Source organism: Theropithecus gelada, chromosome 1, assembly GCF_003255815.1.
Source record: "Theropithecus gelada isolate Dixy chromosome 1, Tgel_1.0, whole genome shotgun sequence".
Lineage (NCBI taxonomy): Eukaryota > Metazoa > Chordata > Mammalia > Primates > Cercopithecidae > Theropithecus > Theropithecus gelada.
In genome coordinates this window covers 78,028,216-78,056,199 of record NC_037668.1, presented here as the reverse complement: position 1 = coordinate 78,056,199, position 27,984 = coordinate 78,028,216, and the positions used below count along the sequence as shown (strand labels likewise).

Genomic DNA, 27,984 nt, shown 5'->3' with positions numbered 1-27,984 from the left:
AAGAAGTGCAGCAGTGGCTCATGCTCATGGAATTCCACTGATATTACCATGTTCCCCATCATCCTGAAGTGGCTGGATTGATAGAACGATGGAATGGCCTTTTGAAGTCACAATTACAAAACCAACTAGATGGCAATATTTTGCAGGGCTGGGGCAGAGTTCTCCAGAAGGCTGTGTATGCTCTGAATCAGTGTCCAATATGTGGTACTATTTCTCCCATAGCCAGGATTCATGGGTCGGGGAATCAAGGGGTGGAAGCGGAAGTGGCACCACTCACCATCACCCCTAGTGATCCACTAGCAAAATTTTTATTTCCTGTTCCTGCAACGTCACGTTCTGCTGGCCTAGATGTCTTAGTTCCAGAGGAAGGAACACTGCCACAGGAGACACAATAACGATTCCATTAAACTGGAAGTTAAGATTGCTGCCTGGATACTTTGGGCTCCTCCTACCTTTAAGTCAACGGGCTAAGAAGGGAGTTGCAGTGTTGGCTGGGGTGACTGACCCAGACTATCAAGATGAAGTTAGTCTACTACTCCACAACAGAGGTAAGGAAGAATATACATGGAATACAGGAGATTCATTAGGGTGTCTCTTAGTATTACCATGCACTGTGATTAAGGTCAATGGGAAACTACAACAGCCCAATCCAGGCAGGACTACAAATGGCCCAGACACCTCAGGAATGAAGGTTGGGTCACTCCATCAGGAAAAAAAACCATGACCTGCTGAGGTGCTTGCTGAAGGCAAAGGGAATACAGAATGGGTACAGAAACAGGGACAGTAATTATCTTGGGTATTTCCTCCTTTTTTTGCTAAAAACATGTTTGTGCTTATATAAACTTGCACTAAGAAAATATCTTTATTTCCTTTTCCATTATCATGTGACATAAGATTTATTGATTTCATATCAGCATGTAAGTATTGTTAATATAATGGTATTTGGGTTGGGGATTGGTGCGTTTCTAGTTGTTTGAAGGATAGTTGTATTATGCTTGGTGTAATCATGAGCTTATTACTACCTTTATTTGAAGATTATGTATAACCTCAAGAGATGTGTATGGGTTCAAGTTGACAGGGGTGGACTTGTGATGGTTAATACTGAGTGTCAACTTGATTGGCTTGAAGGGTACAAAGTATTGATCCTGGGTGTGTCTGAGAGGGTGTTGCCAAAAGAGATTAACATTTGAGTCAGTGGGCTAGGGAAGGCAGATCCACCCTTAATCTAGTGGGCACAGTCTAATCAGCTGCCTTAAAATATAAAGCAGGCAGAAAAACGTGAAAAGGAGAGACTGGCCTAGGCTCCCACCCTACATCTTTCTCCCGTGCTGGATGCTTCCTGCCCTTGAACATTGGATTCCAAGTTCTTCCGTTTGGGGACTTGAACTGGCTCTCCTTGCTCCTCAGCTTGCAGGCAACTGATTGTGGGACCTTGCGATTGTGTACGTTAATACTTAATAAACTCCTCTTTATACACACACGCGCGCGTGCACACACACACACACACACACACACATATATATATCTATATCTCCTGTTAGTTCTGTCCTTCTAGAGAACCCTCACTAATACAAGTGGTCAGGTAAGGCCTCACTGCTAACATGATGTGAGAGCAGAGATCTGAGGGAAAGGGCTGGGGTGATTGAAGGGTGGTAGCCAGTCACTTCTATCAGAGAAAAGGGCATTCCAGGCAGAGGGAATCTCATGCGCAAAGGTCCTGAAGCAGGAATATGCTTGGCATGTTGGAGCAGTGGCACAAGTGAATGTGCGGGTAATCTACCATCACGCTTATCAAATGACTGAAAAGAGGAAAGCGGCACCCTTGGTTTCTTCAATCTGAATTACCATGCTGCTGAATAAGACATGTATGAAAAAACTGCAGTGGCCCCCTCCCCTCAGTCTTGCAGATCAGGTGAACATTCTCACTGACATATCCTTTGAAAACTGTCTTGTAATGTGTCTCTGTTACCCACTAGACTGGGAGCAACATGGGAACAAGGTGCTGCTTTATTCATTCCTTTTCCCCCAGGAACTAACAAAGGGCCCATAACATTATTGGATATCCAGTAAATGTTTGTTGGGTAAACTAATGAATATTATCTATTCACATGGATATTTACATTCTCTTAACCACCTTCAGTCTCCCAAATACCAAACATAAAAGGACCGGGAAAAGCAGCAAAATCTTTTTTTACCAGAGCCTTACCCGTGTCCATAGGAAGTTGATAAGAGGAACTCGATCCCATAAGACACATGTGAAAGACCTGTGGGTATTTAGTTTGAAGGAGAGAAGACTTTAGAGATATCCAAAGCCCTTTCTTTTATTTTTTTATTTTTGTAGAGGCAGAGTATTGCTGTGGTTGCCCAGGCTGGTCTTGAACTCCTGGCCTCAAGCAATCCTCCCACCTAGGCTTCCCAAAGCACTGGCATGCGCCACTGTGCCTGACCTCAAAGCCCCTTCTAATATTTTGACAGGTCATGATGGGAAAATAAGGGTAGACTTGCTATGTGGGGCTCCAAAAGAGAGAATGAGAGTCAGGCAGTGGAAGAAAATTAGGGAACAGATTTTTGCCTTTATAAAAGGATAACTTTCTAATAATGCTTTTTTAAGGGGTGGGCTGCCTTGTGAGGTGGTAAGAGCCCCATGCCTAGACATGTGCAAACAGAAGCTGGACCTACTATTTGTCAGAGGATGCTACAGCAGTTGGTAAGACTGACCCATAAGATCCCTTCAAAGGTTCTAAATTCTATTTATTTTAGACTCAATGCTCATAGTGGGTTTTAGTTTATCCTTATTTCTGAGAAAATAAAAATAACAGCGAATATTTTTTGAGCACCCATTATCGGTCAAGCACTTTACTTACATCACTACTTACATACTCTTTACAACCCTCTGAAGTAGGCATTTTGATATCTGTTTTACTGAAGGGGAAATTAAGGCCCATTACGGCCCGGAGGGAGAAGTAGCTTTCTTGTCTAGAAAATAGTGGCTAGGCCCATCTGACTCCAGAACCAGTGCACTTTCTGCTGTGCCCTGGTTTCTTGAATATGTGCTCTTTTGTATGCTTAAATACCTGCTCTGACATTAGCATAGTATGCCTGAGACTTTAAGAGAGCATGCGGTTGGTTGGTTGCTTGCTTGCTTTTTGAGACTGAGTCTCACTCTGTCATCTAGGCTGGGGAGCAGTGGCATGATATTGGCTCACCACAACCTCTGCTTCCTGGGTTCAAGCAATTCTCGTGCCTTAGCCTCCCGAGTAGCTGGGGTTACAGGCATGCACCACCACTCCTAACTAATTTTTGTATTTTTAGTAGAGACAAGATTTTGCCATGTTGGCCAGGCTGGTTTCGAACTTCTGGCCTCAAGTGATCTGCCCGCCTCGGCTTCCCAAAGTGCTGTTATTACAGGCATGAGCCACTGCACCCGGCGAGAGAGCATGGGTTTTCTAGTACCAACTCCAAGTCTTTGTTCTCCCATTTAATTCCAATATATATCCCAAAGTATCCCATTCCCATCTCCCAACTTGGCTGTGCCTTTCAAACTGGATCTGATGCATCATAAAATGACAGTCTTGGAAAGGACGTTAGTATCTACCGTCTTCAAATCCCTTCTACAGATGTGGAAACTGAGAACCAAGAAAGAAGAAAGGAGCTCATGATCTAGTAGAAAAGTCAGACTCATGAATTATCAGTGATAGTATAGTTAAGTGTTACAATAGTGAGAGAGGGCTTTCTGGAGGATGTGATTGAGGATGTGAATTGAGACTAATTTGAAAAAATTGACAGGAGATAGCCAGGCAATAGGCAGTCAAGGGCAACAGGTATAGTAGGGCATTTCAGAAGGAGAGGACACAATGAGCACCCATTCCTTGAGAAGAAAGAACTGTCACGAAATTTATAGTCATCACTTTCACATGTTGTTGATATTAACCTGTACTGTCAATACCATTTCTAAGTTGCATCCATCCTCAGATTTTTATATGAGGTCTCCTTATATCTCTGGCAGAGATTCAGGAATCATTTAAGCATCTGTAATTTTGAGTGTATCTGCTCTCTGCCAACAACATCGTTTAAAAAAACAGGACTGGCTGGGCACGGTGGCTCACGCCAGTAATCCCGGCACTTTGGGAGGCCAAGGCGGGTGGATGACTTGAGGTCACGGGTTTGAGACCAGCCTGACCAACAGAGCAAAACCCTGTCTCTACAAAAAGTACAAAAATTATCTGGGGGTGGTGGCATGCGCCTGTGGTCCCAGCTACTTGGGTGGCTGAGGCAGGAGATTCACTTGAACCTGAGAGGCAGAGGTTGCAGTGAGCCGAGATCACACCACTGCACTCCAGCCTGGGTGTCACGGCAAGACTCTGTCTCAAAATAATATCAACACAATGACAACAAACCCAGGACCTAGTCTCCCTTATTTTGAATTCCCAAAGTATTTAAAATTACCTTGGGCCAGTCCTTGGTTATTTCCAGAGGGTATATTCTGGCTTCCTAAGTAGATGTTTGTACTCATCATGTGGCATCAAGATGGCAACAAGCAAAGTGCCTGGCCTACAGTAGGTATTTAATATAAGCTTGTTGAACTAAATGTATTTCTCAATAGACCCTAAGTTCCTTAAGGGCGGGAGGGCGGGAGTCTTATTATGACCCACATGGATCTTGTTATGATCAATGTCTGGTACATAGTAGATTTTCAAGAAATCTATGTTGAATGGATGGATGAATTAATTAATTCAGCAAGTGAATGAATAGTAACAAAAACAATTACCATTTTTTGAGTGCCAGTCAGTATACTAAACATTTTGTTTCTATCATTTCATCTATTCTCTAAAGCAATCCTACAAGGTAGGCATTATCATTGCAATTTATAATCAAGGAGGCCTCAGATTCCAAGATCTGAATATCCATCCAGCTCCAAAGCACACACAGGCCTTTAATAGAGTTTCTGATTTCAGAGAAGATAGCTAAACTGTTCACATGGATGTAAAATGATGTCTCTGAACATGAAAATGCACAGACTATATACATTCATTTCTAGCCGTCCCAAAAGCAGAAAAAAACAATTACAAAACTACACTATTCATTAAGAAAGGCTAACTGCTGGGTGCAGTGGCTTACACGTATAATCCCCGCACTTTGGGAGGCTGAGGCAGGAGGATTGCTTGGGCCTGGGAGGAGAAGTTGCAGGGAGCCACGAACCTGCCCCTGCACTCCAGGCTATGTGGCAGAGGGAGACACTGTCTCAAAAAACAAACAAAAGAAAGGCCTGCCAACTATTTCTCAAAGGAGGTATTTTCTTTTTCTTCCACCCCCCTACTCTTTTGGTTTGTTATATAAAATAAATTGCTCCAAATGACAGGTCTTTAAATATACATTTCAAAAATACACCTCAATAAACGAAAAACTGAATTAATCTGAACTTGATTTTTCTTCTGTTTGTTCAGAAAAGAAAGGAAATTTGTAAGATAAAAAGCTGGTATCAAGTACTTAGTTAAAAAAAAAAAACTGAAAAGGAAAAGATATTCTAAGTAGTGCACTAGGACAATAGAAGCCTGTGACAACTATCTCACCTTCAGCATTTATCATACAAAAAGAAGGAGTATTCAGACTGATGACCCTGGGGCAAGGAAAGATTCTTAATCGAAGCAACATTAAATTAAATTATGTTCAGAATATTCTTACAAGACAGGAAAGAATAGTCACACGTTTAAAAATATTTTTAACAAGGGTTGAAAAAAAAGAGGAGAATTTTGGCAAACTCCCAGCTAGCCAGAAAAATGAACCAGAATTCTTAATTCTTGGTTGGCTTACTCTTACATGAAACAAAGGTCTGGGTGTCAGATAGACAAGACATTCCACCCAGAGTGGATGCAAACCAACAGGTGATTCCAGCAATGTTAACCGCGAGGGTTTAGCAACAAAGGAGGAAGAGGTAGAAAAAATTATCAGGTTAATACTAATTACATACACTGTAATTAGCCTTTGGGCAAAATGAGACTTTCTGTGGGTGAAATGTCTGTGGGTGAAATGTCTGTGCCTGAAAGGAACTGCTATATTTAACACTAAGACAATGGCTTCTAAAACTCCCACCAGACACCATTCTTACAAAGGGCACATAGAAGCTCCTGATATCATGTTGGGATTTAGATCAAAAGAGATAAGTTACATGAGAGGGCTTGGCACAGAGCAATACTTCATAAACATTAACTGAATATAAATCCATTAAAACTGCCTTATTCAAAGTAAAAGACATTTATGGCTCTCACTCAAGGAGATGAGATAAATAACTTGTCCATTCAGAGATAAGTCAGGATGCCAAATGTTGGCTGAAGGACTTTGTTTGAAAACCTCTGTCAGCGTGTCCTTTCTGAAATAACGCTAAGGGGTTCTCTGGCCTTGGATCTACCACTAATATCTGCGTGAAATGCAGAAATGGACACCTCTGTCCTTATCATCAAGGAGTTCGCTGACAGTAAAGTGCCAGGCATAAAGCTCTCCACCATGTTCTAACAGCTTAGCTTGATTTCAACAAATGTTTAAAAAGAAAGAAATTCCCAGATCCATGAAGAAGAGAAAAACAAGAAACAAAAGTATGTTTTCCCTTTTCATTGCTATTTAACTTGCAGGTAGGAAATAAGGCAAAATAAAGATAAAAACTCAAGAACAACTCATGCAGAAATAGGTCTTTAGGGTAGAAATTGCGGGGGAAAGTCATCTTCTTTGATTTTCTAAACAGCTGGGGATTCTTGGGGAATGGCTACACCAAGCAAGAATGACCAGTTTCATTACATGGAGTTAAGTACCTGGCAGATGTGAAAATGAAGGAGTGCCCAGGAATATGAGTGAGATTGCAAAATGTGAACACCTTCTAATGGCTCAGGTCTCCCAGGCAATGGAAAATGAAATGTCACCCTGACAGTCAGGACACCAAATGAACCCACGGTTTGAATCATACCCAGAATGTGCTCAGTACTCAATAATTTTCAAAAAAAAAAAAAAAAATGCCTAGTGTGAGATGAGATCACCTTTGGGAAAAATTTTTAGATGGAATTCTCAGATGAATATTACCCTTTGAAACAAGACTGAATACTGTCTCAAGATTTTTACCTAAGGTGTGGGATCTGGTCCCCAAAGCTGAACTATAATTCCTGAGATAACAACGGGACCAGTTGAAAATAAGACCAAGTCACAGGATACTTCTTTTTTTTTTTTTTTTTTTTGAGAAGGAGTATTGCTCTGTTGTCCAGGCTGGAATGCAGTGGCACGATCTTGGCTCACTGCTGCAACCTCTGCCTCCCGGGTTCAATCAATTCTCTGCTTCAGCCTCCCGAGCAGCTGGGATTACAGGCACCCACCACCATGCCTGGCTTTTTTTGTATTTTTAGTAGTGATGGGGTTTCACCATTTTGGCCAGGCTAGTCTTTAAACTCCTGACCTCGTGATCCACCTGCCTTGGCTTCCCAAAGTGCTGGGATTACAGGCGTGAGCCATCGGGCCCGGCTGCCATGGAGTACTTCTAATGTCTCTTTTCACTGTGACAGTCTATGATTCGGCTTCTCAGATGACATCACACAGTCTTGCTTCTGGGATAATCTAGACACAGGACAGCAGTGCATAGTGGGAGGAGAGTCAGACATCTGAAGACACATTTTCATTTTGGTACAAGTTGTACAAGTCTGGTTCTAGCTCACTGTGTGAGTAGAAAGCAGTGAGCTCCCTGTTTCACTAGGAGAACCATAGACCCAAGGAAAAAAATGCCAAACAATTGTGTGTGGCTGCATGAATAGTCAAGCAGGAGCACACTCTCACAGGTACACACATACACACATGCAGACACACACACACACAGTATCTACACTTAATGAACTAGGCATATGACCCTGGAAGCTAGTACAGTATAGTAAATAAAAACAGAGGCTTTGGAGTCAAATAAACATTGGTTCAACTTTGCCACTTAGAAGCTGTGTGATCTTAGATAAGTTAGTTTCTTATCCAAGATCACACAGCTGTTTCCTCATCTATAAAATGGGGCTAATAATACCTACATCTCACAGAACTGCTGTAAGAATTGTATTACTATATGCCAGGTGTTGTTCTGGGCAGTTTACATAAATTAATGTTCACAATCATCCTATCAATATCCCTATTTTATAAATGATAAACCTGAGGCCCAGAGAAGTTAAGAATTTGCCTGTTACACAGCTAGTAAATGGTAAGGCAGAGATGTAGACATAGGCGGTCTGGCTCTTAATCACTAGACTATCCTGTCTAGCACAGTGCTGGATTAGCTTAGGCCCAAAATATTCCCTTAGCAGGCACAGATACACGTATCCATATATACAAACACCCTATACCTCCACTTCCTCTCTGGTTTTTAAAATTTGATGTTTTGATCATTAGTTTATTACATGGTGCCATTCAAATGGGCAACATGTGGACACCAGCTTCCCAAACACAAGGATCCCATGTGGCTGCTCAAGGAACAGAAGAACAAATTCAAGCCTGAGAAATGTTAGTTCATTCTGAATGATGACTCACAGCCGCTATTTTCACAAACAGCCTGCTAATTAAACTTTCTTATGAACTCTGCTAACCAATTTTCCCAATGCATGGAGGAAAAATCATTCATTGTAGACCGGAATCCAAAATCTAATATTAACAGCACAAGTAGGATCTGTGGCATTGTAATTTGATCAGCTTTGAGCATTAATAACAGTTAGACACTGATGTCTGAGAGAGTTAATCAGCTTTTGTTGAGATGTACGTAGATAACTGAACAAAACATCTGGAAGGCAGACTGGGAAGGAAAGATAGCTTATCACAGGGGGTTTAAGTGTTTGTTTTACCCTCATAAATCCCGTGCTTACAATGTCCTGTCTTATAGGTGACCACAGTAATACCCTGAATTTACCAGCACATTAGCAAATCATCTGATCTCACAACACACAGAAAGGTGCGAAAAGTCAGTATTATCTGCATTTTATGCACAACAACCTGAGGCACAGAATGCCTTGATCCACCAAAAGTCCCATAGCTAGCCCGAGAACAAGAGCTTGGTGGATCCTTCCACTTTATCATGTTACCACTCATAGAAGTGGCCTAATTTAAAACAAAATCTCAGAAATTATCCTGACATATTCAACTACAGACTGTCCCTGACTTACGATGGTTGGATTTATGATTTCTTGACTTTACAATGGGTTTACCAGAGTATTACATGCATTTTCAACTTATGATATTTTCAATTAATGATGGTGTATTGGGATATAATCCCATTGTAAATGGAGGAGCATCTTACTGAACTAAAGGCTTGCATTTACAATCTTCCAGAACCACTGAAATTGGTGTTCATTATTTCTGCGGCTATTCCTGAGGCTTACTGGAATACAACCTACAGTCGCATTCGTGACTCAGGATGAAACAGCAAGAATGTGGGAAACCCTCTCTGTGAAGGTCTCTCGTCCCAACTGGCAGCCAGACATGGGTATGCAGCCTGCTTGGCCACTTGCTTGCTGTGTGATCTTAGGCTAGTCACGTTAAACTCCATGAGCCTTGGTTTCCTTGTCTAAATAACAGGGTCACTAATATCTACCTACAGTAGATGTGGTTAGGATTAAATGAGATAAATATAAGGTGACACCTAACATCTGGCATCTAGTGCGTGCTTAGTAAATGTAAGTTCCCATTCTATTCTCCTGCCTTCTCAGATGCTATCTCCTACTTCCTACTTGGAATTACATAACCTAACATTGAACCAGGAACAGACATCCACCTTCCCTCTCCTCCCCCTTTATCCATCTGTTGGCCCAGGGCTAACACCCTTGGTGAGAAGTGGTTAGGAGTTACGAGGTAGGAGCAACCCATTTATAGACTGCTTTCGTTTACAAAGTGCCTTCACATGTATCACCTGGTTTGAAGTCACAAGTACCATCCAAAGAAGGTAGGGTGAAGATTTATCTTCTCTACTGTATATTGAGGAAATGGAGATACATAAGGTTTCAAATATATCTATCAAGTACGGGGGTGGGGAAGGCAAGGCAGGACTTTCAGTGAAGTCTGTCTCAATTCTGGTTATTCTGATGCACTGTGTTTGGTATTTCTGACCAGAAAGTGTTTGGGGGATGTGTGTGTGTGCTGGGGTGTGTGGAGCTCTTGGGTAGTGCTCTCTCTCTTTCGTACTTAGAGGGCGATCTGCGTCCATTGACTGGTGAGGGGCACTGGGAAAATCAAAGGTGGCTGAGGACTAGTTCCAGTTTCCACAGTTAGGACCAGGATATGAGAGTGACATTTGAGTTTCCTGTTTGTTGTCCAGCTCAGGGCTCTGGGCAATGAGGAACTAGACAGAACTCACTGCAGAAACCCTCACCAGAAAGACGGAAGCTGAAAACTGAAGTTCCTGCATGTCCAGACTTGGGGTCTGAAGGGAAAGGAAAGACTGAAGTGACTCAGAAAGTAGTAATACCCCAGTAATACCTCAGCTCAGGGCAGCAGGCAAGGAAGGCCTGCTTCAGACCATCTCCTCCATAGGGCACACTGTTTATACCTTACGTTAATAAAAACAAGAACTCCATTCAGGCAGCTTCTCTGAGTTACTGCCTGCCCTAGCCATAAAAAGCAAGTCAATCAATCCAAAATGGACCCATGCAAGAAAGATGAGGAAAATTCCATGTATGTGATTCCAGGTTTTCTATCCAATCCTGCATTATAGTGGGCAAGTGTCTCCGCAATCAGAGGCCTGTCGATCCAGAGAAAGGGCTACAGGGTCAGTGGTGGGAAAGCGTGTGGGGTTGGGATTCTGGTAACCACTTGAGAAAGGAACCAAAGTTGTCACCATTCATGTTTCCTTGATGTATAAAAACTCAAACTAGGTGGTCCGTTTGAGACATTTAATCACATTTAATTTACTAATTTTCCTCTGGTCTCCTTTTACCATTCTATATTCATTTACTTCTATCCTGTTTTTAAAAATTTGATGGCTATTTCCATTTTAGTTTTTTCCATACTATCTAATAAGCCAATGCAAATCCTTTTTGATCAAAGTGACATGTCAAAAAACAAGGCAGAAAGAGGAAGCAGGACAAAACACACACACACACACACACACACACACACACACACAAAGTACAACAACAACAAACCAGGCAAAGAAAAGAAGAGAGGAAGAAAGAGCAAGAAAAATAAGAAGTCAAGTGCTCTTGACTCGTCAAAGGAAGTACTGAGTATAAAAGCCTCTGAAAACAAACACAAAGGGCAAATATCAGGGATCGCTAAGTGTACATTTTATGCTTATACCACCAATAAAATTATTTAATCTGATTCCAGATGTTTGTGATGAGAAATTCCATTAGCGGCCATACGAATTAGAGTTATTAACCTAGCTAGCTGTGTCCACTTTGTGTTTATGAGGACTTGCATCTCACCAGACATTCAACTACAAAATAAGGGACATGCAGAAAACTAAACTTAGAAATCCGCAAGAACTTGAAGTAGGTGGAAAGCAAGTCACTGAGCAAACGGGTACATCACCTTAGAGAGATAAATAACGATTCTCAGATTACAGACACCATGGGAAGTGTGAAAGCTGTCAGCTTCCTTCTGTGTTAAGTAGAGTTAGTTACCAGCAAAGTAGAAGGAACGCAGACCTCAGAATCAGACTTGGGTTCAAATCTCAGCTCCACCACTTATTAACTGTGACCTTGGATAAATTACTTAACGTCTCTGAGCTTCAGATATTTTACTGACACAAAGGTGGTATCCTCACTTACCCGACAGAGTAGTCCTGCCTGTTCTATTCACTATCTCTTGAAGATGTCTGTATTAGGCAGCTTGCGCTACCATAAGAAAATACCACAGACTGGGTGGCTTAAACAACAGAAATTTATTTTCTCACAGTTCTGGAGTCTGGAAATCCAAGATCAGGGTGCTAGCATGGTTGGGTTCTAGTGAAGGCTCTTTTTCTGGCTTGCAGATAGCTGCCTTCTTGCTTGTTGCAGTGTATGGAGAAAACTCCAGTCTCTCTTCCTCTTCTTATAAGAGCACTAATCCTATCAGATCAGGGCTCTACCATTATGGCCTCGTTTAACCTTAATTACTTCCACAGAGGCCCTATCTCCAAACACAATTACATTGGGGGTTAGAACTTCAACATAAGAATTTTGGGGGGACATAAACATTCATTCCATAACAACGTCTCTGAAGCTTGGCTCAGCTGCCTCCTCTGCATGGACTGGTCTCCTACAATCTAATCTCTGCCAAATTCAGGGCCAAGCTGAAGGCTCACTTTTCTTTGACACTTGCTTAGAGAATCTCAGTCCATTGTCATCTTTTTCTCCTTTGAACACCCATAACTGATGTTGTCTTCATTCAGCACAGACAGTGGTAAGGTAACAGAAAGACCATAGACTTTGCAGTCAGATGCCCTAACCCCACTCACCAGCTGACTAATTCTAGGTCTTGGGTTGTGCATCTGCAAAATGGGAATAAAATCACTGATTAAGCAACACTGATATAAAGCTTCAACGAGATAACATCTATAATGTGCCTAGCACTGTAGCTGACACATAGTAGGCATTCCATCAAACCTCCAACTTCATTGTATCATTATGAATCCTTTTTCACTATTCTTCCAATGACATTAATAGCCAGGACCAAGGAAGGGTAAGATTGGGCCCTGGTGAAGAACAAAACAAAACAACCTCCACTCCCCTCTTGCCCCCAGCCACAAAACAGCAAAGGTAGATGTGTAGTTAATATGCATAATAAGCAGCCAGGTCCCAGTCTCTTCCAGACTTTCATGAAGGGCTGTCATTTGTTCTGGTTTCCCTGACTCATTGGTCCCATAGCAACACATGGGCACAAACTAGGTCTTATCCATTTTGACCTCCTCACAGCCAGTGATACAGAATTTCAGAGAAGGGAAGGAAAGGAAAGGGAATAACACCTATTTAGTCTGAGAGAGTAGACACTAAACAAATACTGTTGGCTGATTGAAAATGTTTTACAAATGTAAAAACCTTATACAAATATATGATCTCTATCTGAATTTTATCTTCTCTCCAAACTAGAAATATCTTCTCCTATCAAAGCTCAATTTGGGGACTGTAGAAAAAACGAAAAGGCAACTTAAAGATCTTTGGTTCTTACGAGGAATAAACACAGATACAGAGTTTATCAGTTAAGAGCAGTCAGGGAGATGTGGAATGGGGGCGAGGGGGCAGATTGAAAAAAGAAATCACCACTACTACACCTCACAGAAGACAAGAAGAAAATGAATTTCCCATTAACACATTTCAGAAAGCACTTTCCTCCTACCCTGAAGCTGATGAATTACATTTTTAGATAATGTGTGGAAATTTCAGTTTGACATTACCTTCCTCCTTAGTTCCTAGTCTCAATCAACCAGGCCATTCTACAGAGAAGGGAGGAGTGAGTGAGTGAATGTGTGGGTGTGTGTGTGTGTGTGTTGGGGGAAGAAGAGAAGGCTGCGTGAACAGGGAATTGGTCTTACGAACCAAACAGTCAGCTAAAGTACAGAAATAGAAAATTCTTAAAATACCCAGCCTGATTCACATCCTAGGTAAAAATCCTTTGAGACATCTCTCCTGGGATGTGAGAATACTTTCCTACGGTTATCTGAGTTCGGAAGCAGGGCAGAACTGTCTGATTTGGAAGGTAAGATGAAGGGGAACACAGCCAGGAGGCAAAAGGAAACCATACCTGGTCTGTAATCCTGACTACTGCCATTCTGGGAAAAAATTGTGTCAGAAGATGCATAATGTACCTGCACAAACCCTAAACCTCACAGCTCCACTCTACTGCCAACCTGCCCTAATTAGAAAGGATGGAAAGTCTCTGATTCCCCTTGATGAGTGTGTAAGAAGCACAATGATTATATGGTTTACTGTTTGCACTTCATGTTCTGACGTTCTTCAAGTTCCCCTTAATAAGGCAGACTCCAATTCTCCTGTTTTGTAACCCCATTAGGCTGCCAAATCTCCTCCATACCTAAAAATTTTCCACTCACCTCCAACAATAACCAACCCCCCTTCCCAAGTCAACAAATCAAAACTCTTTTATTCTTCTTTGTAGAATATGTATGACTGCAGGGAGGTGATAAATAAAATGACAGATGCAAATCTGCCTGATTTTCCTCTGAATTCAGGAGACACATCACATTTTACTAAGCACATTTTCCAAATCAGCAGCAAAATATGCTGATAAATGCTACCATTTGCTGTACTCTTCCCATCACTAATGACTCTCCTTCTGATGTGCATATAGAAAAGTTCACTTAGCTAATCAATATCTTGGGATTTTCTTGGATATGCCTAAATGAGGCTGGGTTTTTATTATGCTTAAATTGTAGGCAGCATCCATGTCAATAGGGTGCTTGCACAATAAAGAAAAGGTGAATATACTGAAGAGTATTTCATGAAAAGAGAATATCAGAAGTGAAAAAAACCACTCCAAGTCTAGTCTTCTTTGTTTAGCTAAGCAGTGACCTGTTTAATATAAAAAATTTATCTTTTTAATGCACAGTATGCTATTTTCCAAAACAAAAGATTCTGAGCTCTAATTATGTTTTCCCTGTACTAAAAAATTTCATTCCCTAGGTATACAAACTGAGTTGGTTTGTAAAGGGGAGGAGTCAGTTTAGTATTTTGGGGTAAACTGTCAGAGGTAAAGTATAAATTTGACAATTCACAATTAGGCAGTGCTGGGTTCAAGTACCAGCTCCCTTAACTTGGAAGCGAAGTCACGTTGGCAAGTAATTCAATTACTCCTAAGTTCAAGTTTTCGCATCTGTAAAGTGGCCATCTTGAGGATTACATGAGACTCTGTCTACTGATCTCAGCACAATGCTTGGCACACAGTAAGTTCTCAAAAGCACTGGCCATTACGATTCTCCAAGATAACTTGATTTATTATTTAAATGAGCTACTATATTTAAAGCATTCTTATAGTGCCCAGTACACACATTAAGGCATACACAAAAAATAAAAGCTGCTGCAGTTATTCTTATATGTCTGCTGGGTGTTGTAAGAAATTATGCCAATAAACTCACCTTGGGGCTGAATTCACATTTTGGGAGTGAGTTTAAGGAATTTTTATTATATTAGGATTTTTCAGAGCCTTTTATTGTTTATACAGTTGTCTCAGAAGTAAAATTCAACCAAATTCCCATAGTGTTCCTATAAGTCCAGTACATGAAAGTATATAAGGTACATTAAAACAATCCAGAGCCCTCACTCCCCTCTCCTCTTCAACCCAATAGACTGTACTCTGTCATGACTCAAGGCCTATCAGATGCTCTAATAGATACTGTCACCACTGCTGTGGTCCATGTCCCACATCTCTCCTACTGAGAGACACACACACAGGATTGTTAGCACTTTCAGAAATTTGAGAAAGAACACAAGTTACCCAATGTTACTGCATCAAAACTGAGTTGGTTCCTTTAATTAGGTTGTAAATTCAGATCCAAAGGTAGCAGCAAAATATCCACCCTCTTGTCCACAGTAGCAAAGGTTATTTATTTGGCCTTATTCTTTTTCCACTAAATGATATTAATTAAACCAAAGAGATGTATTATAAAGGAAGAAATGAAGACATGGATTAGAAGTGGTGTTTGGGAAATGTTGTCTTTGTCCATTGGGGTACAACTCTAACTGACTTAATTTTTTGCTATGCTTAACTTCATTTGGCCATGCTACTTCATATTAGACTACTGCTTCCAAAGAGACACTTCTTTTGTCCAAAGCACAGAGGAACACAAAATGCTTTTGTTCTTTGACTAAAATTTTAGCTCTATTCCTTTGCCTTTCTTTCCTCTACCTAAATCCTTACCCTATCTTTTAAACTTTCCCCAACAGCTCCAGCTAACACCAACCTTACCTCTTCCAACCACCCATAGCACTTACGTATTAATAGCATGTTCCATATACTTGTCTCTTAATAGATTCAGTTTTGTTATTGATAATATTCAGTTTGGTCTGCCCTGTCCTCAAAAAATTCCCTTCAGAGCTCACACTCACTTGAAATGAATAGAAAACTACTCTTAAAAAGTAGACTGTGGCTGGGTGCAGTGGCTCACGCCTGTAATCTCAGCATGTTGGGAGGCCGAGGCAGGCAGATCACAAGGTCAGGAGTTCGAGACCAGCCTGGCCAATACAGTGAAACCCCATCTCTACTAAAAATACAAAAATTAGCAGGGTGTGGTGGTGGGTGCCTGTAGTCACAGCTACTTGGGAAGCTAAGGCAGGAGAATCACTTGAACCCAGGAGGTGGAGGTTGCAGTGAGCTGAGATCGCACCACTGCACTCCAGCCTAGGAGACAGAGTGAGACTTCAACTCGAAAAAAAAAAAAAAAAAAAAAGGACACTGCATGGATACACAGAGTGACATGAGGTAAAAATATAATTCTTTTTTTATCACTGTGATGCAAATAATCACCCAATGTAAATAGGCAGGTCAAAACTGTTTGCTCTTGCACTGATTTCTTTTTTCTTTTCTTTTTTTTTTTTTTTTTTTTTTTTTGAGACAGAGTTTTGCGCTTGTTGCCCAGGCTGGAGTGCAATCCAGCTCAATGCAACCTCCGCCTCCCAGGTTCAAGCAATTCTCCTACCTTAGCCTCCCGAGTAGCTGGGATTACAGGCACCCACCATCATGCCCAGCTAATTTTTGTATTTTTAGTAGAGACAGGGTTTCACCATGTTGGCCAGGCTGGTCTTAAACTCCTGACCTCAGGTAATCCACCTGCCTTGGCCTCTCGAAGTGCTGGGATTCCAGGCGTGAGTCACTGCACCTCACCTAATTTCTTTCCAGAGATTTTTCTTTTTTTTCTTTCCTTATTTGTTTTGGGGTGGTAACAAGATAAACACTTATAAAAACGCAAAAAAAGCAAATAAATAATAATAATAATCCAGCTCTGCTGATTTCAAGACATACCCTGAGCCACCTAACCTTGCCTTGGTCAAGCCACATGTTTTCTCCCCTAAAATACTGATCACATAGGAACTTGCATTCAGTAAGGCAATCTCAATGTTTACAAAACAAAACCAAAATGGTAACAACAACAAAAAAAAGAAACTGAATCAACTCCTTGGAGTCCACGGGAATAATATAATTTCTACCAGGTATTTGGTGTTCTTTGCCAGAGTTTCTAGGTTGCATGAACTCAGTGGGTCACATGCCACTTCCTTTTTTTTCCCCAGCAGCAGAGGCTGCAGGTAGATGAAGAAGAAAAACTAAAGACTTAGTTTCCAGTGCCATCATGTGTCATGGATGTACACAAGAGCAACTCAGGATATGCCTTTCTTCTCCCTGGTACCTGGATTATCCTGGTAAGTGTCCTTTCCCAGTTGGAAAAAGAAAAATGTAATGTCTCTGAGAAGATAAGTAACAGAGATGTCCAAAAGTATCTTAAAACTGGAATTTTCAGTAAATTTGGTTCTACTCTAAAGGAAGACAAAGGCTGAGTTATATCCCCAGAGGATGATAAATGTTGTTATCTTTGCCTCCCTTTATACACATGAGTCTTGTTTAAAGTCATGGTGCATTAGATAGACTCTCCAGAGGGTGCCCAAGAACCTCTGCTCAGAAGAACACAATGTTGCATTGGGTTATGAAGTGGGGGTTAGGCAGGGTCTTTACCCTGTACATGCCTCCAAATAAAATCATGCTTTTGGAAACTAGGGGTGACTCCCAGCTCCACCACCTGCTAATAACCGTGTTGCCTGGGGAAATCACTAAGCTTCAGTTTCCTCATCTAAGAAAACGGAGGCTGTTCTCCGTGTTAAATGAAATAGGGTATGTCCAGCACTTAGCAAGTATCCAGCACAGAGGAAGTGCTTGATAAATGGTGATGTTTATGTCCTCAGCACATAACACTTAAGTCCACGACCAAATTTCTTCTATCTGTTCTCAAATGGAGAATTCATTGACAATTCACAGCCAGGGATGAATCTAGCCTGCTGGTAAGGCTATCAACAGAGTCACTTCCTCTCTCTCTAAAGAGATTTTAACGTTACAGAAGCCAGAACTTTCTAAGGGAATCCATTACATTCTCTTAGGGAGTGGTTGGGGCTGGAAAATCTTAATCTTGAATTCTTATCTCTTTGCCACCTCCCACCCCCCAATCCTCCCACTGGATATTTAGAACTCCTTGTAAACTTCACAGGATCGAGATGCATTGAGATCTGTAGGAGGTGTTGGAGGAAAAGGGGGGACTGGGATGTTAAAAATCAGGGCAACAAAAATACCCATGATGTCATTTACCCTGACTTCTGAACCACCAGCTGCAGCGTCTCCATTTGCCTAGTGTGATATACCTCACCTCTTCCAGTCTGCATTGTGACCTAACCCCAAATGTTGGCCTCGGGGAGGTCCTCCGCTAGAGCGATTCCCACTCCTTCCCCATTTCCCCACAGCCCTATCTCTCCCTCCTTCTCTGACTTTTAGCATAGCCAATTAAACCTGAACAACGGGTGGATGGAGGAAATATGCTGCATCTATGGAATGGTACAGCAGGGACTAGTTTCACTGTTAATTTAAAATGCTAGAATTAATTAGGTAGTGTAAATGAAGAATTTAATAAGCACTCTTTACAACCACAAGTTTTACTTTTATTAAACACTGCTACCAAATGAGGGCAAATATCTCTGGTCTCTCTCTATATTTCTCTGCCTCATTCCCATAAGGTCTCTACAAATAAAAATTTTTTGGGCCTGAATTTAAGAAGGATGCATAATTACAAATTTGTGCCTGAATTGTATTTCTGCTTTCAACCCCATAAGTTTCTTCTTTAAGCTCAGATGCTACTGTATGTCTCTGCTTGTGCTGGAGAGGGTGCTAAACAAACCAAAGTTGACAATTTTGGTTTTGTATACCAAATTAAAGGCTGTCTTCGAAGCTGTCACTCCTATTCAAATCCACTCGGTGAACTACCAAATTAGCATTCTTTCAGTAAAGGAATCTGCTTGTTTAAACATGTGTCTTTAGAAAACAAGGAACAACACCATGAATCAGTACTTCTCAAAAATCTCACTACAGTTCTGAAGGAATTCTGAAAAGGTGATTAATAATATTCACTAATATAGCTGGCAGACTCTGTATTTTGAAGGTAAGGCTACACTAAAAATACATTTCCTATATAGGAGTAGGAGGAAGAATCATATGGTTAACTGGTTTTAATTTGGTTTGAATTATCATCCTATTACATAAAGATTATTCAGGAATCTAAATATTGGCTTTCTGAACGTATGGGAAATTCTGTTTAAGGATAGATGTTCCAGTGCTCTGGTACAAGATCATCAAAGCCTGGCCCTATTTGGAGAACTTGATAGATATATTTTTTTTCTGTTCTGGCCACTTTTCTTGAAGCATACTAGTTGTACTTATAATAATAGATGTATTTACTGAGGCACCACTAAGCAATAGACACTGTGCTAGATGCAATATATCTAGTCTCTCATTTAATCCTCACAATAAGCCCTTTGAGACAAGCATTATCTTACAATTTTTCAAATAAGAAAATTATATCTGGAGTGTTATATGACTTATGTTTTGGAAAGTGGCAGTGGTATTTAAGTTTTATGATTTTGCAAACTACTTAATTTATAAGGGGAACAAATTTACATGTGAATTATGAGAACAGAAGAATATATATAATTACACGCACACATATAGAATGTAATCTCTGATTTAAAATAAAGATGATGTATACCCCTATTTTAATGACACAGCTTCCTTTTTTTAAAAAAAAAACTACAGGACAGTTGCTGATTAATTAAACTGTCTAGAGAAAGAAAACAAAAGTCAATAGTCAAAACTGACAAGTATTCAAAGTTGGATATGAATGATTTCAGGAGTGGAGTATCACACAGTAGCAGCTTCACTGCCATCGTTATGTAGCCTAATATATCTCTAAGAAAATATTCTCACTGCCAATAAGATTACAGGGAAACTTTCCCCCAAAGAATTATAGTGTCAGTGTCTGGCAAACATTTGGTTCTCAATGAACAGTTGTCAATTAGGAGAAAATCAGAACCTAAAAATCTCATGTATTGAAGTTGTATAGGGTGTTGATTCACTTTCAAGTAAAAATTCCCTCACTTCCTAAAGAGCATCTTCAAAACAAACAGACAGATGACATAAAACAAAATACCTCAAATGCAGATCTTCATTAAGTATCTCCCTCCTACTGCAGAGTAGTTGCATTCCAGATTAATCTGCTATCCTTAGGGCCTGTTTCTCCCCAGGGACAAGGGCAGTTGTGTCAACCATCCACACATCCACAGTGGCCCCTTTTAAAACACTTGTTTCAGGCACTTGGAAGAACATTGGGCACACACGAAGCAAATATTGAGAGGAGAAGAATACATGAACAAAACTAGTGTAAAGTATAGGGAGAGCGCAGTGTGGGACCGGAAACTATAGAAAAAAGGGAGGGAATGGATGATTAAGAATAAAAGGAGACAAAATCAAAAGATCATTTTACATGAAGATGAAGATGTGCCAAAATCTTCATCTGCTTCCCAGCAGTACCAATCTACAATAAGGTCTTATGTGGTGTATGTGGTGTAAGTTTATGACTGTGTATCCGTGCCACCCTGCAAGCAGGGTACATGATATAGACACTCAGGTGCATCATCACACATGTGCATTTCTGCTAAGATCTGCACATCTAATGGAACAACATAGCTTCAAATCCTGTGCATACCTGTAATTTTGTCTCTCACAAGTTTGCAGGATTCTATTTCACCGATGCTCCCGAAGAGACTCCTGAATTCTTCTTGGGTCATATTCTGGGGTAAATAGTTGACGATGAGGTTGGTTTTGCTGTCATCTGTGGTTGCCCCTGTTTGCATGGGAGAAGGACAGTTTCTGTTGTTGCTGGAGGGTCCATTGCTTGTATTGGATGTCGGACCATTTGACACCTGAGGCTCCATGGTGCTAATTATCTAAATAAAAATAAAAACAATTGAAAAAGCCTTTTGAAATCTCAGACACAACCAAAGTCTCTTTTAAAAGTTTATTTATTTTTTTGAAAAGAAAGAGAAGATAAAGCAAGATGGAGCAAGAGACTGGGTTGTGAACACAGCCAATTTAGAAGCATGTTTTTAACCAAAATGTTAAACTCCCCTTTCTATTTTTAGGCCAGCCCATAGATTTTGAACACAGACTAGAATGCAGTAGGAACTCTCCCATTATTTTGTTAATGAAAAGCTAATTCCTGTTTTCATTACACAATCACTCTCAGAAATGTATACTTAAGCCACACCAAATTATAATTAAAATGTAAAGTAATAATCATGATTAAAATTATAGTTCCATTAAAGCTGAAAAAGCTAAATATAGAGGGCTACACTCACAAGATCAAATACAGTACCTGTTTATTAACTATCTCATAAAATAAAATGACATTAAATTAAGTGGGGTTGTTCAATATGGGAAGGGTTTAAATTTTCACTGATGCTTAATCACTGATCAAACTTTAGATTTTTATAGGTACATGCTAGGTAGCTGCAAAGTCCTCTAATGTCTTTTTTTTTTTTTTAATCTAGCCATTCTGTTATTGTTTCTCCCAGACCTCTAATAAAACAAAAAACATGGAGGCAAAGTTTTCCTTAGGTCCGGCACCGCCTGAGGCTGTCCACTCACATATTACTCAAAAAGGACTTTCTCTTGATTAAAATATTTAATTAAACAAAGATTTCTGGCTGGTGTGAATGTTCTAGGCAGCATGCATGAGAATAAAGAAATGAATGAATCCCTATCTTCAACGAGCTAATAGCCTATAGAGGACACAGACAGGTAAACAGCTGGTGTAGGGCAATGACCATGCAATACAGAGGCAATTACTTCTGCTTACAGGATAGGGAGATTCAGGGAAAGTTCTGAGAAGATGCTAGAATAGGGTTTTATAAGAAAAATGAGTTTAAGCTCATGAAGTCAGGTCATGAAGATGCCCTGTATGGGATGACAAACATGGAGAATTGCAAAATTGCAGAGCCGGAAGGCGCTTAAGGGAACAAAATCTAGCTCAACACTCTCACATTGGACATGAAGCCCAGAGATGTCCAATTACTTATCTGTTATCATAGAAAAATGAGGGCAAAGTCCAGGCCTGCACCCAGGTTTCCTGGCCCCAAACGCAGCCCATAATTTGCAACTTTCCATTTTGTCTTATCACCATCCTCTATTTGTCCATCATAAAATGGCTTCCATCTCCTCAGAAACTGATCATCAACTCTTTGGAAATGAAATCATGCTCTGCCACTTACTAGCTGTGTGACCTTGGGCAAGGAACTTAAAACCTAAGAGCCTTCATTTTTCTCATTTGAAAAATGGGAACAATGCCACCTGTCTTGCAAAGCGGTAAGGATCGATCCAGTGATATGACTTATGTAAAGCATCAGAACAGAGGTGGGCACATAACCACAGTCACTGATGTTTATTAGTTACTCTGCCAATCATCCAATGTGACTTCTCTCATTGTCTCCTCACAAGAAGGCAATGAGGCATATTCTAATATTCTCTACATCTTACAGATGAGGAAACGAAGGCATAGCAGACATCCGATAACTAGTAGCTTCCATTACTATTACCATTTGCCTGCTCAGAGGATTTGGGGGGGAAGTATTTTCATTTACTATAACATACATGTAATAAAGTGTATGAATCTTAAGGGTACAACACAAAGAATGTTTACAAAGAGAACACAATTCACAACTGGGTAGCTACCTTTCAGATCACAATATAGAACATGACTGGCACCCCAAAAGCCTTTCTCAGGTTCTCACTCCTGTCATTTACCTCACCCCTCAAAGGTAACCACTATTCTGAACTCTAGTCCACAGATTTGTTTTACCTATTTTTTTCACCTTTATATACATGGAATCATACAACACATACTCTTTTGTGCCTTTTCACACATGTATGGAGTGTCATCTGCTCTGTTACATGTAACAATACACTGTTCTTCCCACTGCCATAGCAATTTCCATTGTATGGAAATATTACATTTTATTTATCTGTTGATGAATATTTGGATTGTTTCTAATTTTGAACTACTATAGATAATGCTGCTATGAGCATTATGTACATGTCTTTTGGTACAAAAATGTCTTTGGTACAAAAACATATTCTATTGGGGATAGTCCCAGGATTCTATTTTTGGGGTCATAGGGTGTACGTATATTCAGCTTCAGTAGATACTGCCAACAGTATTTCAAAGTGGCTGTATCCATTTATATTCCCACCAGCAGAGTATGAAAGTTCCAGTTGTTCCACATCCTCATCAATGTTCAGAAACCATTTTTTTGTTTTTGTTTTTGTTTATTTTTTCATCTGAAGCAGAGTGGCACAGTAAAAATGGAATGCGTGTTTGAGTCAAGACAACAGGTGATTTAAATTCCGAGTTCTAGGCCAGGTGCAGTGGCTCACGCCTGTAATCCCAACACTTTGGGAGGCCGAGGTGGGCAGATCACCTGAGGTCAGGAGTTCAAGACCAGCCTGACCAACATGGAGAAACCCAGTCTCTACTGAAAATACAAAATTAGCCAGGTGTGTGTGTGGTGGCGCATGCCTGTAATCCCAGCTACTCAGGAGGCTGAGGCAGGAGAATTACTTGAACCTGGGCGGTAGAGGGTGCAGTGAGCCAAGATTGAGTCACTACACTCCAGCCTGGGCAACAGGAGTGAAACTCCATCTCAAAAAAGAAAAAAAAAACTTAGTTTTACCACTTATTAGCCGTGTGATCTGAGGCAGGTTACTTCAATACTCTGAGCCGCAGTTTCCTCTTCGGCAAAACTGGAATAAAAAGCTTGCCATGCAGGGTTATCTTCAGGATGAGAGATAATGTACATTAAATGTCTAAAATACAAAGGGCCCAGAGGCATCATAACGATTATTCCTCATCATGCCCCACGTAGGTGAGTGTTACTCTAATTCTTTCATCTTCTGATGGTCACAAATGATAAACGAAACAAAAAGGAAAACATGAAAGCCTCAAGAGGAGCCAAGGAAATAAAGCAGACTGAGAAAGATGGGGAGCATCTAAGATTCTTTACCATATCATGTAAGTAATTTAAGTGGCTCCACTTCTCCCATCACCAGAATTTTCTTCTTGGCTTCAGGTCAACTTTAGGATTCTAGAAGGCTGGTCCAGACAGCAAGGAGAAAGCAAAAGCTTCTGAGAAGAATCTTAAATCAAGCTCCCCTCAGGACTGATAGAAGTTGTACCCAGCAAAGCCTACTCAGCCGCTTTGCCTTCGAGGCAAGGGTCCAGGAAAAGAATCAGGGAGATGGGCCCCAGGGAAGGAGGCATGCTAAAGGAGATGGCATTATAGAGCATCCTCACAACTCCTGGCTAGGAGGCAGGTTTCAGTTCTGCCAAGCTGTGGGGCCTTCTGAGTCTTTGCAGTGCCTCCATTTGCTGTGTTGTCTCACTGCTTCACTGAGTCAGGTGTCCAGGCAACAAACATAAGAAGCACTGCCAACTTGATAATGAACATGAAAAATCAGAATTTATACATTCAGGAGGCCCGACCTCTACGTTTGATTCAATGGCAAACCCCCCCGAGCCCTACAATCTTTAGAAACCCTTCTCTGTTCTCTACCTTTTTCAGGTTACCCTTCTTTCAGCTGCCTGACAAACACCTAGAAAATATCCCACACCAAGGCAGCTTATTTAGTGCTAATGATGGAGTATGTGGAAGAATTTCATGCTGAGATTCTGTGGGACCAAAACTCTTAAAGGTCACCTGACAGTCAGGTTCATCTTTCATTTTCATTTTCAGACACGTGGTGAAAGCCAGCGCTTGTCCACGTGAACATCTCACAGGTCCACCTGTTCTAGGAAGGCCTACGAAGTAACAAGGCTGCAGCAAAATAATTTCAGTCCCCCCATCAGCTTTGTGGCTCTCCTTACATTCTATGCGGATTTCCTAATTTATGTTGACTCCTGGAGGTGAGTTCCATCTGTAGATTAGACAGCCCAACTGGTCCCCACTAGCTTCTAAAAGGAGTCATGAGATACAATGTTCACTACTGAGCTACTTCAGCTGACCACATCTAAAAATTAGGCCAAGTCATTCTCATCCAATGTAGATGGAGCTCTCTTTGCTCTGCATCTACGCTACACAGTTATTCTTTTGTGTGTCCAGAAGGAACAGATGAAAACACACAAATGGACACATACAAAGAGAGTTTTCTCAATAAAAGTGTACAGTCTGAAAGCTGAGAAACATTTGTAAATGTGTTAATATACATCCTATAATAAGACCCCTCATGGGTCTTAATGATGCATCTTAGGATGCAACACAGGCTGAAAAAAAATCAGAAATGTAACACTTCAGAATCAAATCTGATATGTGAATGAACCAAGAGGATTTTAAAACATTACCTGGAAAATAAGAGAAGTTGCCAAGATGTAAAGATATTAAATGCACGAATATGAAACTACAGCATTTTAAGGTTATGCGACAGATCTCAAAGAGAGGACACCTGTACTCTCTACTTGGGAAACAGAGGGACAGACTAGGGGTAGAAAAAATGTGTGTTGTTGGAAAGCACATCCTCCAGTAAGTACAGAGGCTGGCTGGGAAAATCAGAACACTTGATTCCTCAGGCTAACGCCTTTGATATTCTAACAGCACAATTTTCATTGCAAATAAATATATCAGTTACTCAAGTGTGCATATGTACTTTAATGAAACATTCTGTGTGGGTCTCACAGCCAACTTTGCAGCTGACCAGGTTCCAAGCCCCTGACTTGCCCTCCTTTCCTCATTTGAATAGCAATTAAGAACAGAATTACAGTCAGCATCCAGGATAGAGCATTGAGGAGGTTCAGTTGACTTCAAACTCTAATGGTTGTACAAAGCACTACATTAAATCTTTTATGTTTCTGTGATATATTTTAAGAAACATTATACAGGCAGAAAATTTCAGGGATAAACTATTAGAGCGGTGCACAATAACGTAGGCACTCAAATCCTGTCATTGCAAATGTCGATGGTTTGAATGACTAATTACTCACACTCAACGCATTAACCTCACCCCTCCCACCACTCTTTTCTGCAAAATATACAACAAAAGCAAGAGGGAAGGCTTCAGATGTGCAGCTGCTGGATCATCACCAGGGTCATTTATCTCTGCAGAGGGGAGGTAAGGAGTGGAGGCTCAGCCAGCCTCCTGCTCCTGGAAAATAAAAAACCACCCCTCTCTTCCACCTCTCTCAACACAATTCAGGCTCCTTTTGTCTACCCAAGTTAACTGTAATACTACTTCCTGGATATGTCAGGTCATACGCACATTTAAAAAGGGTTTATTTCCACTATGGCTATATCTGGGTATGTTAGATACACAGAGATGGAGCCGAGATCTGTGCTGGACTCTGGGGATACAGAGATAACAAAGACAAAGAGTGGGCCCTTCTTGAGTTCACATTGTGGATGTGCAACAGATACAAGAGACCATGAAGGGACCATCAAGCCCAACCCTGTCATTTTAAACTGGAGGAAACTGAGGACGAGAAGAGAGAAATGACTTGCCCAAGGTCACACTGCTAGTTAAGAGTCAGAGATGGGATTGGAGCCCAGGTCTACAGATTACCTCTCTTGTGTATTCTTGTGACAATATGGGCATGTTCATTTGGATGAGGATTTACTTGTCCTCTTGGGCAAGGACTAATGGGTGGCCATATTATAGAAATGCACTTGAACAGGGAGGGCGTGGTGGCTCATGCCTATAATTCCAGCACTGTGGGAGGCTGTGGTGGGAGGATCACTTGAATCCAGGGGTTTGAGACCAGCCTGGAGACCTTGTCGCTACAAAATGCAAAAAATAAATGTAGCTGGGCATGGTGGTCAGCTTGCCTGTAGTCCCAGCTACTTGGGAGGCTGAGGTGGGAGGATGGCTTGAATCTGAGAGATCGAGGCTGCAATGAGCTGAGATTGTGCCACTGCACTCTAACCTGGGAGACAGAGTGACTCTGTCTCAAGAAAAAAAAATGCACTTGAACAGACTGTGGACACACGTCTACCTCCATACTTTTCTGAGTATAGCACTTCACAGTTCATAAAAATTCATGACCTGAACTCTGAGGTCCACAGCACAGAGATCACATCTGTTTTGTTTATTACAGCATCTCCTGAATGTAGGACAAAGCCTAACAATTGGTAGGTCCTAGATAAAGGACTATAGAATAAATGAAAGTCCTTACATGTCCATTAGCTTACTGGATCCCTCAAACAACCCTGTGAAGTAAAAGCCAATAAAGTAGTAATATCATCCCCATTTTACAGATAACAAAAGAGAACAGGACAGATAAGCAACCAGTCACCTATTGAGCACCTATTATATGCCAGGCATACGCTTAAATATTATTTCAAATGCAGATATTTTTTCAATTTTTAAAATTGTGGTAAAATACACATAACAAAATTTGCCACCTAAATCGTTTTAAAGTGTACAGTTCAGTGGTATTAAGTACATTCATATTGCTTTGCAGCCATCACCAGAATTCTTGTCACCTTGTAAATCTGAAAGTATATACCTATTAAAGAATACGTCCCCATTCCCCTAGTTTCCCCAGTTCCTGGCAACTACCATTCTACTTTCCATCTCTATGTCAAATGCAGATTTTAAGAAGCACTGATTAGCCGGGAGTGGTGGCTCATGCCTGTACTCTCAGCACTTTGGGAGGCCGAGGTGGGTGGATCACCTGAGATCAGGAGTTTGAGACCAACCTGGCCAACATGGCGAAACCCCATCTCTACTAAAAATACAAAAATTAGCCAGGCATGGTGGGTGCCTGTGCCTGTAATCCCAGCTACTTGGGAGGCTGAAGGGGGAGAACCACTTGAACCTGGAAGGCGGTGGTTGCAGTGAGCCGAGACCATGCCACTGCACGCCAACCTGTGCAACAGAGTGAGACTCCACCTCAAAAAAAAAAAAAAAAAAAAAAAAAAAAAAAAAAAA

The 27,984-nt window shown here is 40.9% G+C and overlaps 1 protein-coding gene across 12 annotated transcripts in view; it reads right to left on the bottom strand.

Annotated features, from left to right (window-relative positions):
* The window catches only part of ELAVL4 (ELAV like RNA binding protein 4), a 156,297-nt gene that overhangs the window by 37,234 nt on the left and 91,079 nt on the right, over positions 1-27,984 (bottom strand). For all 12 annotated transcript variants that reach the window (XM_025388929.1, XM_025388906.1, XM_025388971.1 and 9 more), the window contains exon 2: positions 20,720-20,960. In XM_025388929.1, coding sequence (XP_025244714.1) covers positions 20,720-20,960 — 241 coding nt within the window. The remainder of the gene's footprint in view (positions 1-20,719; positions 20,961-27,984) is intronic.